Consider the following 14,954-nt stretch of genomic DNA (forward strand, 5'->3'; position numbering starts at 1 on the left):
CTCTCGGACCAGAACCAATGGTTCCAAGTATCGGTTTCGTATCGGTCATATCTTATCGGTATTGATTGATTTCACTACGAATACTTATGGATCCGGATCACTTGTGCATTTCATTTCAGAGGTGAAACAGTTTAAAAACAATATACATATTATGATTTTTGCAATAGTAAGGGCAAAAGTGACCGATATGAATTAATCCTTACCGATATCAATCCATATTAACCGATAACGATAATGGTTAAAAGTGAAATTAATAAATTTATCGTAAGATATGGACCTCCAACTCTCGTTCTTTGGAAAAGATTTGAAACTCCATTTTCTTTGATGTTAAAACTAAATTATCCAATGTGCCCTCAAATTGTATTGTTTCCCTTAGGAAACGTCACATTGTTGACTAGGACTCATTCCTCTTCTTGAGGATTGTTCCATGGTGTTTTCATTCTTTTGACTTTGTATGTATTCTTCCTTACCAAAAAAAAAAAGACTTTGTATGTATTCTTCTTTTCTTTTCGTAATGAATTATTTGTTTACCAAAAAAAAATTGAATTTACTAAAAAAGAAAAATGATAAACAGATGATGTAAAATTAAATAAAGAGAGAGATAGGCACAACACCCACATGCAGGAACATTGACTGGCAACACCAATGGGGACGTGGGTCGAGGTATCATTCCGAATACCCTGATAGGATAGTGCAAAGTTTTTGTGCCCTTTACTTCTGCTTTTCTTTTCTTTTCTTTTCTTTTTCTTTTTTTTTTATAAGACTTCTTGCATCAATTTTTTTAACCATATTTAGTAATGATATAATTTACATGTAATTTTTATTTTATATATTATAGCAAAGGGTTTTGGATGCAAAGTAAAGTAAAATTTTATAACCAAATATGGAATAATTTGAAGTTAATGCTAAAATCACATGGGTAATGATTATATATATTTCTTTTTTTAAGTATGAAAATTTCACTTCCCTTCCCCTTAATTCTCCTTACAATCAAACATAGCCTTCATAATTTTTTGTTCATTTCATTTTATTTCCTTCTTAATTACTAAAATTTTAGGAAAAAAGTTCTCTGAACTACCACGGAAGAATACATTAACACGGAAGCACCTTTGTGTTTATCTATTTCCTCTCTCACACGAAATGGCATTGTTGCCCTCCATTATACTATACAATTTTATCACACCTCATTGGTGAGTTCCTCTATGCCACTTGCTTCGAGAACACTCTAAAATTTTATTGTGGGGTGCGCATGGCCCCTGATCTCTGATAACAAGGGGTGTAAAATGACCAACACATCCCTCTCAGTTGATGCCTCCATACACATTTTCATTGACTAACATGCTGATGCAGGGGCCACACGCCCCCACAAAGAACTTTCTTCCAATTTTATGTGACTTGAATTCTAAGCAAACAAAGCCTAAAAACTCATTGGGTTTTTGCCAGGGAGGTAACTTATTAGGTTTTTGCTAGGAGGGTGAATCAAATAGGAGTCTTAAGCTGTATTTGGTATGCATTCTCATTATGAGAATGTGCATTTCCATTCTGAAAATACAAAATGTGTTCTTAACTGAGAATGAGAACATTGTTTGGATAAAATGTTTGTTTAAAATGCATTTTTTTTTATGTTGGAATGCTTAGACGTTTTATCAAACACCTCATCGACGGAATCTCTTCCGTGAAAATCCCAGACAACATTACATCAATAATTCACAAATAAAAATATAAAGTTTTGAATGGTTCCGTAGATATTATTGCTTAAATTGATCCTTAAGTGCCAAGGGATGGTGAAAACCCTCTGCCTTCATGTCGACGTTCGTCGGAATTCTTTTGGAGAAGCGGTTTTTAGAGAGAGAGAAAAATAGTTTCTGGAGATTTGAAAGAATGAAATGTTATTCCTTAGGAGAGAAGGTGTCTTTCATAAGATTAGTGGCAGAGCTATTTTCATCGGGTTGTGCCGAGAGTTGGAGAATGGAGAATGCAGAATGAGAAAATATCACATTCCAGAATGGGCTGCATTTTGACTGTGTTCTAGAATTTTAAGAATGGAATACTTAGAGTCTGTTTGGTAATGATTCTGTTTTGAGAACATAGTTCTTTTACAAAATCATCTATTTGTGTTACTTTATTAAAATATGATATTTTGACTCTATTTAGGCGTTTGTTTAATCTGTTCTCAAACCCTTCTAGGGACAATTCTTGGAGCGAAATGGTGTTTGGTAAAAATTGTTATGAGAAGAGCACTGAGCAGGGTCGAGCAACGAGGTTTGACAACCGAAGTTCAAGGACTTGCAGCCGTGATCGGCGAATAGAAGCCCTTGGTCATAGGGGTGGCGTCTCTCTTTGTTGATTGAGATAGAAGGCTTTGGATTTGAGGTTGAGATGATAAAAATTATCAGGATTTTGGGGATTAGATTTGTATTTTATCTCCCCGAAGATGATCTTCAAAGGAAGAAACACCTAAAAGGTGTTACTTGCTCCCCACTCTTGAGATGACATTTTGGACCAGTTCATTTCTTGGGCACAGAAATGAGAAAGGAATTACCAAACACTTTTTTCTCATTTCTATTCTAAAATGGAATCTATAATAGAAAAGATCATCTCGGGAGAATTACCAAACAATGTTTCTAACAGTCCAGAATGCATTCCAAGAATGCATACCAAACACAGCCTACAAGCTGGGTGAATGTTTGACCAAGCTTTTGCTTCTCATAAGCCTGGCTTTTATTTGGGATTCTAGAAGCTGCCTTGGGAAGTTGAATTCCGAGAAGTCGATTATCCTGCTTAGTTGCACAATTTGGTAATATTAGCTTATAGGTCTCACAAAAGGTTGTTGATGGTTTCACCTCGTTATCGTCTCATGTACGATACCATTTTGTCGCACCAAATTTGTCTACTCTCCTATGCTGCTTGCTTGGAGAACCATCTCCCTAATAAATAACTAAGCAAGAGATTAATACCTGGTCTCTTGGGTTTGGATGGTTGATGTTCTTGATTTCATGGGGGCAGGATGGTAATTTCATGGGCTCTTATGTCTGGCACAAGAACCACACAACCAGGTAGCGTTTTTTTCCCCTCAATGGGCAAGAGACCACTGCCCAGTTGCCTGGTGCCAACACCATCACAGGAGGTAATGAGAGCACATACAAGGACATAGGAGAGTACACCTGATATAGCTTGCTTTCTTCCACAGATGTCTTTTTTCCCCCTAGCTTCTTTGCTTGAATTGTAGAAATGACATCATATGTTACAGAAGCCAAAGAATTGCATTGTCCATTATGTATGGTATGAACTACATAATAAACATCTTCTCAAATATCTTCTCAACTTGCATCCTAGGAATAACTTACCAAAATTCTAAAATACACATTGAGCAGATTAGAATGGATTGCTATCAAGGATAATTTTTTTTCTTTCAATTCAGTAGAAGCCCTCATCCCAAATCTACAAATACAGAGATGCTGCAAATACAATATCCCTCTTAATCTTTGCGACAGCCTCTTCAAATTTTGTTTCAAGCTCAGTTTCTCCAATAGATTTTGCAGCTTGTATGAGTTGCTGCAGGACTTCCTCCAACCTCCTGATGGCCCTGATCAGGCTACCCTCAAAGACCTGTGAGATGTCCATAATCTCGTAGAACTTGGAACCTTTTGCCCAAGCATAAACAGCCTCCATAATGTCGGGCCGGAAAGAATTTACGAATTTTTCAACATCAATTTGGACCTGTGGGATAAATCAATGTTTGTTATGGTAACTTCCTTAACATAGGAGAATAAATAATTGACTACTCATCCACAAATTATAATAACAAAGGTCAGAGAGTTCTTATTGCCAAACATGCATTCTTCAGTAGGCAGTAGTTGCTACTCAAGAATACGTGATAGCAGAGGGGAAGAAACGTAGATGGGAGTCACCTACCTTGAAATGTCCCCCATGTAACCTCTTACATCAACCATATAATAAGTTACAACTATAACTTATGCCATAAATTATTAGTAATCAGCAAACCAGTAGCAGCATTTATTTTCGTCTTTCCTGTGATGGAAGAGACTCTGGCTCCGAACATGAAGGTATTGATTTGGGAATGGGTATATTAGGTCTTAATTTGGGGTCAGGGTATAATATCTATTGATTTGGGGATGGAGACTTGTTAAATGGGTATTTTAGGTAGTTCACATTTAGTAAGGGCATTTTGGTGTTAAAGGAAAAATATAATAGCTGACATCAGCATATAAGGTATATTCCATAACAGTGACTGACGGTAGGAGGTCTGAGTCTAATTTGGTGAAAGTGAGGGGGTGTTCCTATAATACTGGCATTCTCCAGGGGGTGGCGGTGTAAATTACCCTAAAAAAAAAGGACATGGAGTAAAAGCCTGATCTTAAAGAGTCTTTTTCTCAACCTAGTTCCTTGGGGGCAGGAATTCAAAATGCTGCGCACTTCCAATGAAATACACAGATCACAAATAAAAAAATATTAAAAAAAAAAAAAAAAGGACATGGAGTAAAAGCCTGATCATAAAGAGTCTTTTTCTCAACCTAGCACTACCCCAACAGCTTCCAAACTCCTAGTTGATATTGAATTGTAATATCGTAACTGACCAGGCCTGAAAAACTAGTCAACACGATATAGCTCTTAAAGGGCATCAGAACCTGAATGAAGCATACTTCACAGTTTCAACCCAACTGCCTCTAAGGTACTGATAAAGGTAAGAATATAGACACAAAACTAATGTACCCAACCCAGTTTGCACTGACATAAACATGACCCCATGGTCTGTTTTGAGTCACCATATTGGGCTGACTATTGACAATAGAATTTAAAGAACCAAAACAAGGGAAGACCATTTGGTACCTTGCACTCAAGCTGGACCTTGGCAACCCTCCTTGCGGTCTCTTGTAATTGAGTAAAAAGCAAATCGAGTTCTTCCCGGGGCTTCTGGGCATCCTGTAGCTTCTCCTGCCACACAAAACAAGAGAGAAGAGAAACCATCTCTTCCACATTTATGTCCTTCAACACCCCATTGAACATGAGTTCTGTCAGTGTGAGCTCATCTGCACTACTTATCTCGCAAGCAACTTTTCCCTTCAACTCCACAACATCATCAGTTGTAATGTATCTGCAATGATTATATTCCAAATATTCAATATGACAGTTTCAGTAAAGAAAGAGAAACAAAAAATGGAGGAAGAAAGAACCTTGAATCCTCAATAGAACAGATCTCATAAAATGCTAATACAGGAAAGTTGAAGCCATGCATAAATGATGGCTCTGCTGACTCCAGAATCCAGATGTTAAAGGGATAGTTAGCAACCAAAACAAATAAGGAGAAAAGCAACCAATAAAGATCATCAAGGTTGCTCCTACTCCCACTTTTCAAGCCACATGGGGAGTGGCATGGGCAATTCATGCAAGACTACTGATCTAGAAAGGGACCTTTTGGATGGCCGATATGCACAGCAGCACAGTGCCATCATCATTCATGACAATCCTTTACCCGCAGAGCTTTCCATGTTTAACAACATATAACAGGCTTTGTTTAAAATTGCTCCTAGGGATGGGTTTCCAGCATATGCAAACTGGAAAGCTATCCAGCATGCGCAGCTATAATTGCCAAGTGGCAGTTCAGTCACAACCCAAATTAGTGGATATGTCCATACCATCATCTAGTGATGGCCTAAATTTCAAACAAATCTGACTTCTTGTGTCAACACATCGCTCAAAATTGTCTGCAAAAGTCAATTCTGTGTGGGACCTTCTCAAGTACAAAGACAGTTGAAAAAACAATGGGGAAAGAACCATATACGATGATGGTTGAGATAAGCCATCAAATTTGACATTAAGACCCATCCAGAGAATTCCCCATCGGTCCAATAGTAAGACTGAAAAAATCATGAGACCATGTAGGAAAGCACTAGGCAACATGTTAGAAACCATTCCATGTGTGGGATTCCAGAAACCCTTTTTCCTGAAGGTGAAGAAATACTCTATTCAGGCTACATGGTATCAAGCATTCAGCCATAAGGTTTGATTTTCCTTTTTCTTTTTTTAATTAATATAATATGAAGAACCAACTTAGCTTCCATGCATCAAATTCCAAAACCATGAGAACTCCTAAGCAAAATGTTTGTGCCCCTTAGTTTATGATTTGTCAAGGAATGGGGAGGGATGCTAGGGGGGAAATGAATTTTTCCTTTTTTTCTTTTTTGGTTGGTAGGGCAAATGATTTTGACCTAACGTCTAATAGAAAATGCTGAGTGCAAAATGATGTTTTGGGAGTTTCTAACATATTGGGTCTACCACTAAGTCAGAACCTGGGATGGGAACTGGGTTTCCAGAAGGGTTTAACTACTACAGAACCATATAGGAACACTAAAATGTGGACCGTGATTTATTAATTAACATTATTGTAATCTCAATGAAACCAACGAACAAAATACTCGCCCAGGCTGTGGCAAACTCCAATACTATATTTATAGCTATTGGAAAAGGATCTCTGAATGGTTGACCATACACATAGAGAAACCACTGCCACGGTTCCACATGGCCTTGTGCAGTATCTCTAGTTCTGTTTGGCCACTAGCTAATTGAAATTGTTTAATTGAGAAGCTCAATTAGAATCAGTATTTGTATACAATAATGGTTTTTATTAAATTGTTCAGTAGTTATGATTAGTTTCTATTGAAGAAAAAAAGTCTACTACGAATGAAGTAGCTATTGCCACCTCCATCTTTTGTAAGGACAGAACAGTGACTGGATGAGGAAGGTCAATGCAGCTTAAGTATGTAAGTGATCACAGTAAGACTATACAGTTCTGCTAGGTCAGCTCCACTCTGAAGACTTGAAGCCCTGGTTCTGGTGAAACTCTGACAGTTTCTAGGGCCGGGCAACTCAGTCCAAACTGCCATAATTTATTTCACCTCCTATTCTCAATTCTAGTTTGTTTCTTCTCCCTTTAGAATAGGTATAATCCCATCAGAGACTTTCGTTCCTAACCCCCAGAATTCAAAACCATATCAATTGGCCAGATTATGGATTCCAGAAATAACATGTGACCAGCAATTTGACCTTCAACTTTACATCGTTGTATTTCTTATTACCAGATATACTGAACCACATCTGGATCCCATATCCACTCATTAACAATAATCCAACAATTCGAATCGTTTTGACCATCAATTAAACACTATAGCAAGTGCTCCAAAAGCATATCCAACCACTACTCTAGTTGTCCAACATTCCATCATGCACTGCGATCAGAAGCACAACTAAAATGTAAAACAAACATTTCAGAGAAGAAATGAATTTACATCCAGCATGTATTAAGTATTAACCTGCCTTAAAATGAAAATTTTCAACCAACAGATACTGAGACATGGATATTGATCATTACTGTAGTTATATTTTTTTACCAGTTTTGGATGGTGGAGGTTGGTGGTTGGAGTTTGGTTGGGGTTCAGAAGTACAATGATAATTAGTAAAGGTCAATCTATATGTATATTTCAATCTTTCAAAAGTTCCAGTGACATCTAAAGTAAGCATTTTGTTGGTTGCTTAAAGCCTTAAAAAGATCATGACTCAAACTGGATTAAAAATTGCAAGTGAAAGATAAAGAAGCATCAATGCTATCCATTAAAAATCTTAGCATTATTACCCAATCCTCCGAAGAACTCGTTTGCGGGCTTTAAGTTCATCTTTAAAAGCCAAGACTCTGGACGAACGCATAGCTTTCCTTAGTGACCTGATTTTGGCTGTTAAATCCTGCTTCATGTGTAAGACTTTGAGCTTTTGCTCAACAAGTGGAGCCTTTGCAACCTCATGCTTTTCAAACAGGTGCTCCAAAGCCTCAATCCGGCGGACAGCCTTTTTGTACAAGTTACTTGGAACCTGAAAATTTTTAAATGATACATAGAAACATAAGAACTACAAGCAAACAAGATACAGTAGACGAAAAACAATGCAGGAGGCAGGAACAGTGGGGTATTGGATAATGGCCATTTAAAGAGAGGTGGTACAAGGACTTGTGGGCTTTAATGTGTTGTGGCTCTAGGGCAGGTTCCGTGGGACAACAATCAACTGTAAAAATGAAGATAAAAATAAAAATAAAATAAAAATAATAATAATAATAATAGTAAGCATTCTGCCTTCTCCCAACTGGGGGAATGCTTTCCCCTTGCTTGTAAAGTTTCGCCTTCAATAATTAATACAAGTTATTCCCATACCAAGTGAAAAAGAAGAATAGGAAATGCAACGCAACAAACCTTCATGTCTTCTTCAGGATCTAGTAAGGGCATTCCCTCTTTAGCAAATCTGGAAAGCACTTCCGAGATCTTTTTCAGAGTATTTTCTCGAGCTTGCAATGGCAAAAGATCCTTTGGGATGATAAGGCGGATACTACTCAAACTATCAATCTGTTTGTGTGCAAATGAATCAACTTAGTTTCTATTTTCCATTTGACCACAAAGCAAGGATCATACAAAATAAGAAAGTGTACAAGGAGCATCCCAATCTATTCCATATAAATGCAACACCAGAAATTAAGCATTACAAATATATTTGTATGGTTTTGCGTAATACCTCACATGAAAAGGAATTTCTAACAATATGATGTTATAATTTCAAGATAGAAACATTTAATTCCCCAGATATTCTTGATTCTAGTACTCAATTTGTTTTCCCACCTCATGCACTGGGTACGCCTTTTTTTTTTTTTCAAATGAGAAATCCCCTTTAAATCAGAGAGACCAAGAGAGACCCCAAAAATAGGAAGGCCACAGCATTGCTTCAGTGGAAAATTTAAAAATATAATTTAAATGGGGAAAAAGAAAAGGGAAATTACCTGAGCCAGGTGTACGGAAATGACAATTGACTCTCCGGATTCCTTCAATGGAACAATCCTAATCGAATTTTTTGAAACTCCATCTTTGTTCACCATGCATCTAGTAAGAACATCCACTTTGTAATTTGCATCCTCAGGCTTTCTAATCACATCATCTGGAATAGTTAAAATATAGACAATTTAGACACAAATTGGAACAAATTGAAGTATTGAACCCAGTAAACCCTGTATAACCAGAAACTATTTTAGGCTGCCCACCTTCAGAAATGCCCTTTACCCTTTCAAAATTGATTATCACTCCCCATGTAACCTGCTCCTCAAGTGAGAAAGATGGAGTTTTTTCATCACTAACTGAGCAGTGGATGCGCACAAGTCTTCCTGGCTGTAAAAAGGGTAAACAGTACCTCTGTGAGCACACAATATCACGTACATCCCTTTTCAAACTTTTGTACTGCTGTAAGAGATTGTAGTAATCCTTTAGACTCTCCTCTTCTTCAATTTCAATTGAATCTCTCTCCACTTCAAGGTCCTTTGCTTGTTTCTGCATATTAGACATTGATCAGCAAACAATGTAACACAGGTAGACTTCCAACTCCTATTTCCAAACTAAACATATATACACTGGCTTTGGCCAATAAGACTGACCTCAAGATCAGGAATGGCACGGTCAGATTGAAACTGATAGAATGAATTCCTGAGCAGATTTTCTGGATCACCATCCTCACATCGCATTTGATTCAAAAGCATGTTGTAGCTTAGATGGAAGGCACTATAAGGATGGGAAAGATAACAAGAAAAAACAGCTAAGGAATTACAAAACAATAAGTAATACCAAAATAAGAGATCATATTGCCGTGCAATGCCTTGGAAGAAAGAACTTTAACTGAATTTCACTTTAATGAAATTCACCACCTAGTCCTCATTTAAAGCTCACCCAGATAGAAAGATCACTGTTTTCAAACACCAAAAGCATGATGCTATGTGTTCCACTGGCCAAAAGCAAAGGGGAAGAAAAAACACTCACTCCTCAATTTCAAAATGTAAGGTTATACCTAGTGAATTTTAACCATTCACAACCTCCCACACGGTGGCGAAACGGGCCCATGTAATAGAGGACATGGTACTTCATCACACTGGTAATTTCAGACTAACAAGAGTCGAGAAAGTGAACCTAAAATACTAAGCACATGATCCATATAATAGAAAACCGAAAAATACAAAAGCCCATGGCCCATATAAGTCATATAACCCATTGGCACTAAATATTAACATATTGGTCCATTCTTTTTTGGTCCAGTCCAATGGCCTGGTTTACACTGGCCTTCTTGTTCTTCTTAACTGCATCACATGCTATGTTTGACAATGACAAATGATGGAATCTAGTATTTTTTTTAAGGATAAGATAGTTCAACATATATGACCCTAATTATTAGCAGACTTTACAACAATCTATACAGATTTTGAAGAGGTATGTCTATAGATCCATCCTTTGGAGATGAGATTCAGATATTGTTGCTGTGCAAGTGTGCAACCCTATCCGGCTAACCCTACAGTCCTCTCTTAGCGATCTTCAGTGCCCTACAGCCCTACAGCCCTACGCAACTCTCATAGGGTGATTACAAGAAACAGGACAGTCATGGAGATCTAAACACTTCCAATAGCCAGAAATTTCGAAGACTCTGAGATGTAGAGGGGTTGGGGTTGGGGTTGGGGTTGGGGTGTGAAAAAGTGAAGGGCGAGGGTCCTACAAGAAATAAAACTAGTTTCAATGAATAAATGTGTGACTAATCAATCAGAAGATGCCACAAACATCACACAGAAAGCATTTCAAGAAACTGAAACAATTTTCAGAGTTCAACTTTAGTAGGTCCACCCAGGTTTATCACCATTATTTTCCTAGGAAACTAATGATGCCACTATGGACCCTTAAAGATGACAGGGAAGACCTGCAGCCATTAAGGACCCCATAGATGATCATGTGAAAAGACAACTAAAGATGCACAGATGCAGAATAGAAAACAATGGACGCGATCACTTTACCTGTTCAAACAGTCAGCACTTCCTTTCAGCATCATTTTAGCTGTAGATGGCTCCAGCTTCTCATCCACCATAAGGATGCATATCCCACGTTCATCAATACCTCGACGGCCAGCACGACCACTCATTTGTATGTACTCTCCACTGGATACCCATCTAAACTTATCCCCATCAAATTTACGTACATTTGTAAACACAACAGTTTTTGCTGGCATGTTCAAACCTATGCTGAAGGTCTCTGTGGCAAATAAGCACTGAAAGCAAAGGTTTCAATCCTAAGCAAAACTTCAAAAGACTGTATACGTCCAGTGAGGTATATCTTAAAAGTTCTAAAAAAAATCATATTCAATGCAGGAGAAAAAAAAAATGCAAAGCATGGATTAATTACCAAAAGAAAAAAATAGATAGATTCCAATAGTTGGGGAGAAACAAATGCCATGTGACAAAAGAGCATTTTGAAAGAAAACAAAATCGTGGCTTGACCACATTCTAAGATAAATCCAGCAGAGGGCAATTACAACAACTACTCAGATGTTCCCAGGGTTTAAAGTATCAGTCTGCATCGTACCGTATCGGCCCTTACCGATACGATACTGACCAAAATTTTTATAACCCTTTTGTATCGATATGTATCTTATGATACGCACCGATACACCACCGATACGTACCGATATTCTATGAAAAATTCAAAATCAAAGTGAAATGTACGTTTCGGTATGTATTGGTACGTATCGACCGATACACACCGACACGTACCGATATGGTCATAAAATGGCCAAGATAGGTAATTTTTCAGAAAAAACACAAATTTTTGAGGTGTTTTGTTCCAAAATTGCTTCCAACCATTTTTCTCTCTAACTAAACTGGAAATCAAGGTTGGGAACAAGGATTTTACCTTTATAGGACAACTAGAAACCTTGGATTCTTAGTGCGATACTCTCAATTTACTGTTTATGCATAATACATGTTATATATAGCTTTTTTTAACTATTTTTTATGCAAAAGTGTATAAAAAAATGTTTCATATCCATTTATTAGCGTATCTTAGCGTATCTCCGATACGTATCTTAATTTTGGCCGATCGATACAGCGACCGATACCGATACTTTAATCCTTGGATGTACCCCAACTAAACGAGGTTGGCTACATTGATCCATGCAACAAAGACAAACAAAGAAAAGTAATGGTGAAAGGAAAGCAACACAACAGAAAATCAGTAAACTCCCACCTAAATGATGTCGGCAACATGGATCTTGACCCTCCAATCCGCTCGAGGTCATACTTGAGACAAGACCTAAACCATGCATGTCTTTCCACACTACTTCTCCTATGGTCATTTTACGCCTACCGCTAGCTCTTTCAGTTCCTTCAATCTGAATCAGATCATTCCTCCTTACTGGTACATCTCTATGCCACCTCAAACAACTTTCTTGGAGCTTATAATGAATCAAGGCAACTCCCAGATCAGCTCCAATATGGTAATTCCTTCCTTCACCCTTACTAGTTTTTCCACACATCTATCTCAATATCCTCATCTTTGCTACACATAGCTTATCTATATGATGCTTCTTAACTGCCCAATATTACGCCCATACATCATAGCCAGTCATACCATTGTCTGATAGAATCTTCCTTAAATCTTTAAAAGAGTACGTTTGTCACGCAACACTGACGCACCCCTCCACTTCATCCATCCCACTTTCATTCTTTGTGAAACATCACCCTCTATATCGCCTTATTTATTTATTGTTGACCCCAAATATCTAAAAAATCACTATGTAGTATCTCTCTCCTCAATTTTCACCATTTCGTATCCATCTTAGAGTGACTAAAGTTACACATCATATAATACGTCTTTATTCTACTTATCTTAAAACCTCTTGGACCAAAGTTGATCTCCATAGCTCCAACTTAGCATTAATCCTTGATGTAACTAAGCAAAGGGCAATTATGGTTTATAAAATGAACAAATCCCATAATTATGTAAATGACTTGGCAGATGCCAAAACAGGAGGTGGTTACAATATGTTATGGGCACAGAGTTTTTTTTGTTTGACTATAATTGTTTATTGTGTTTCCAGGGTCCAATGGCCTTTTTTACCTCAAGTGTTCAAGCACTATGGCTTTTTCTATTATCCATAAAGCCAATAGCTCATAAAAAAAAATTAATAAATTAGAACTTGTCGCCCACTGTGAATTGTGGATAATGCTCATGCCAATAATATTTAATATCAAACTTATGATACGTAGGCCATGAATCCTCACATTACAAGTAAAACCCCCTCATTTTTTTACGTTGGAGATATTCCTAACTAAACACCAAGTCTATACAAGAAAATGCAGACTATAGCCTATTATCAAGGTATAACTTGATGTTAACCATAAGATAATTCTAGTTTAGGGGCATTATAAGTACGCAGAGAGAGTCCAACTTAAAATATTAAAGAACCACATAATGTGAGCATAAGTGCACAAGCAGGTGCATCAGCCACTGAAACATAAACAATTCCACCCTAAAATGTTTTTATCCTCATACATGGTCTTTACAGAAGAAACTTGTTAGCAACATTCAGATGTTACATGTGCTAGAGTAATCCATGGGTTTAGAGTTGGATGGAAGAATAAAAATCACTGTGCTTAACTGCCTTTTCCTTTATAGTGCAACACCACTTGCATAATAAAAACACTATCTGTATGAGCATTTCTACGCACTGTAATTTCATAAAAGGACAGGAAACTTGATGAGGCATCCTTACCAATAAAATAAAATTTAAAAGAAAAAAAAAATTGTAGAGACCCCTTCTGCCTTATGGGCAACAAGCTTAGTCTGTAACTGAGAGGTATGTTAGGTGGGTATGCATAAGATGGTTGGTCCATAATACTATAATAAACTTCATGACTCATCATTTCATCTGCTAATTAATATGCAGATTTTTCATTCACTTTCTGATAAAATAGGGGCTGCTATTCTGGTGTGGTTGCAGGTGGATGGTAAGTCCATTGCAGTTACATGGGGTGTGGTGAGGCGTTTACCCTAGGTATCTTTTGGGGATTTTGTGACCTCTATTTTTTGCTAGATCCTAGCTGGGCCTGTGACTTGCTTCTTGTTGACATTTTTTTGCTGTGATCTTCTTCGAACCTTTTGGCCTATTCTGTTTCTCTTTTGTTAATAGTTTTGCTGCTAACATCTAATACTAGGCATACCATACGTTTGCATAACATGCACACCTGTGTGTGTGTACGCGCATGCGCGTGCGTGTGCACATGTGCACTTAGTTGCAATTCATTTCTCATTTTAAGTCTTAACAAATCGAATAATCCAACAATAACTCAAGCCACTAATACAAACTAGGGAGAATGTCATCCGATTCATTAGAAGCATATAAAATCTATTTTTGTTCCAGACCTTAATAAATCCTTCTTGAAAGAGTATCTCAATCACTTCCTTCAAGATCGGAAGCAAGCCAGAGTGGTGCACTCCTATCCCACGCTTCAACAGAGGTAACATATTTGAAACCTGTACACCATCAAACAGTAAAAGATAATCGTTACAAAGCAGAACATAAAAGGTACACATCAGTGTTTTCATTGTGAAATCCAAAATGATGGCAAAAGATCAGAGTGCATATACACCTATTATCATGTTTAATTAATATGTATAAATAGATACAACGTTCAGGCATTGGTGTCGATGTGAAGCCATATTGATTTCTCATGAATGAAGGTGAGAAGAGAGAGATGGGCTTTAACTTTTCCTTTTCATTCTACTAATCCACCTAATCCTACTATCGATCAAGTCCCAAGTGTTGACCTATGCCATTCTAATTGGGATCGACTCCAGCAGGTAAATACCTAGGTACTCATTTACACCACTACAGTTTTAAGTTTTAGTTTTACTCGAAGATAATAAGAATTAGGGAAAATGACAGCTAGGGTACCTCACATTTTTAGAAATTGTAGCTTAGGTACCCCACATTTCACATATTGTGTTTGGGGTACCTAAACCAGATTAACATTACTCAGATTAATCAAATTTCTTTTTGTTTTCCAATATTACCCTTGTTAGTTGTCTTTTTTTTTT

The 14,954-nt window shown here is 37.3% G+C and overlaps 1 protein-coding gene across 1 annotated transcript in view; it reads right to left on the reverse strand.

Annotated features, from left to right (window-relative positions):
* Positions 1 to 3,244: 3,244 nt before the first annotated feature.
* LOC122084719 (DExH-box ATP-dependent RNA helicase DExH9-like) overlaps positions 3,245 to 14,954 on the reverse strand; it is a 14,501-nt gene continuing 2,791 nt past the window's right edge. Inside the window, exons 2-10 of the mRNA XM_042653162.1 lie at positions 14,280 to 14,390; positions 10,877 to 11,127; positions 9,482 to 9,605; positions 9,095 to 9,377; positions 8,837 to 8,991; positions 8,259 to 8,408; positions 7,652 to 7,884; positions 4,852 to 5,116; positions 3,245 to 3,720 (exon numbers count right to left, since the gene is read on the reverse strand). Of these exons, the coding sequence (XP_042509096.1) occupies positions 3,442 to 3,720; positions 4,852 to 5,116; positions 7,652 to 7,884; positions 8,259 to 8,408; positions 8,837 to 8,991; positions 9,095 to 9,377; positions 9,482 to 9,605; positions 10,877 to 11,127; positions 14,280 to 14,390 (1,851 nt within the window). The 3' untranslated portion in view covers positions 3,245 to 3,441. The remainder of the gene's footprint in view (positions 3,721 to 4,851; positions 5,117 to 7,651; positions 7,885 to 8,258; positions 8,409 to 8,836; positions 8,992 to 9,094; positions 9,378 to 9,481; positions 9,606 to 10,876; positions 11,128 to 14,279; positions 14,391 to 14,954) is intronic.

This window comes from Macadamia integrifolia, chromosome 7 (genome assembly GCF_013358625.1).
Source record: "Macadamia integrifolia cultivar HAES 741 chromosome 7, SCU_Mint_v3, whole genome shotgun sequence".
Lineage (NCBI taxonomy): Eukaryota > Viridiplantae > Streptophyta > Magnoliopsida > Proteales > Proteaceae > Macadamia > Macadamia integrifolia.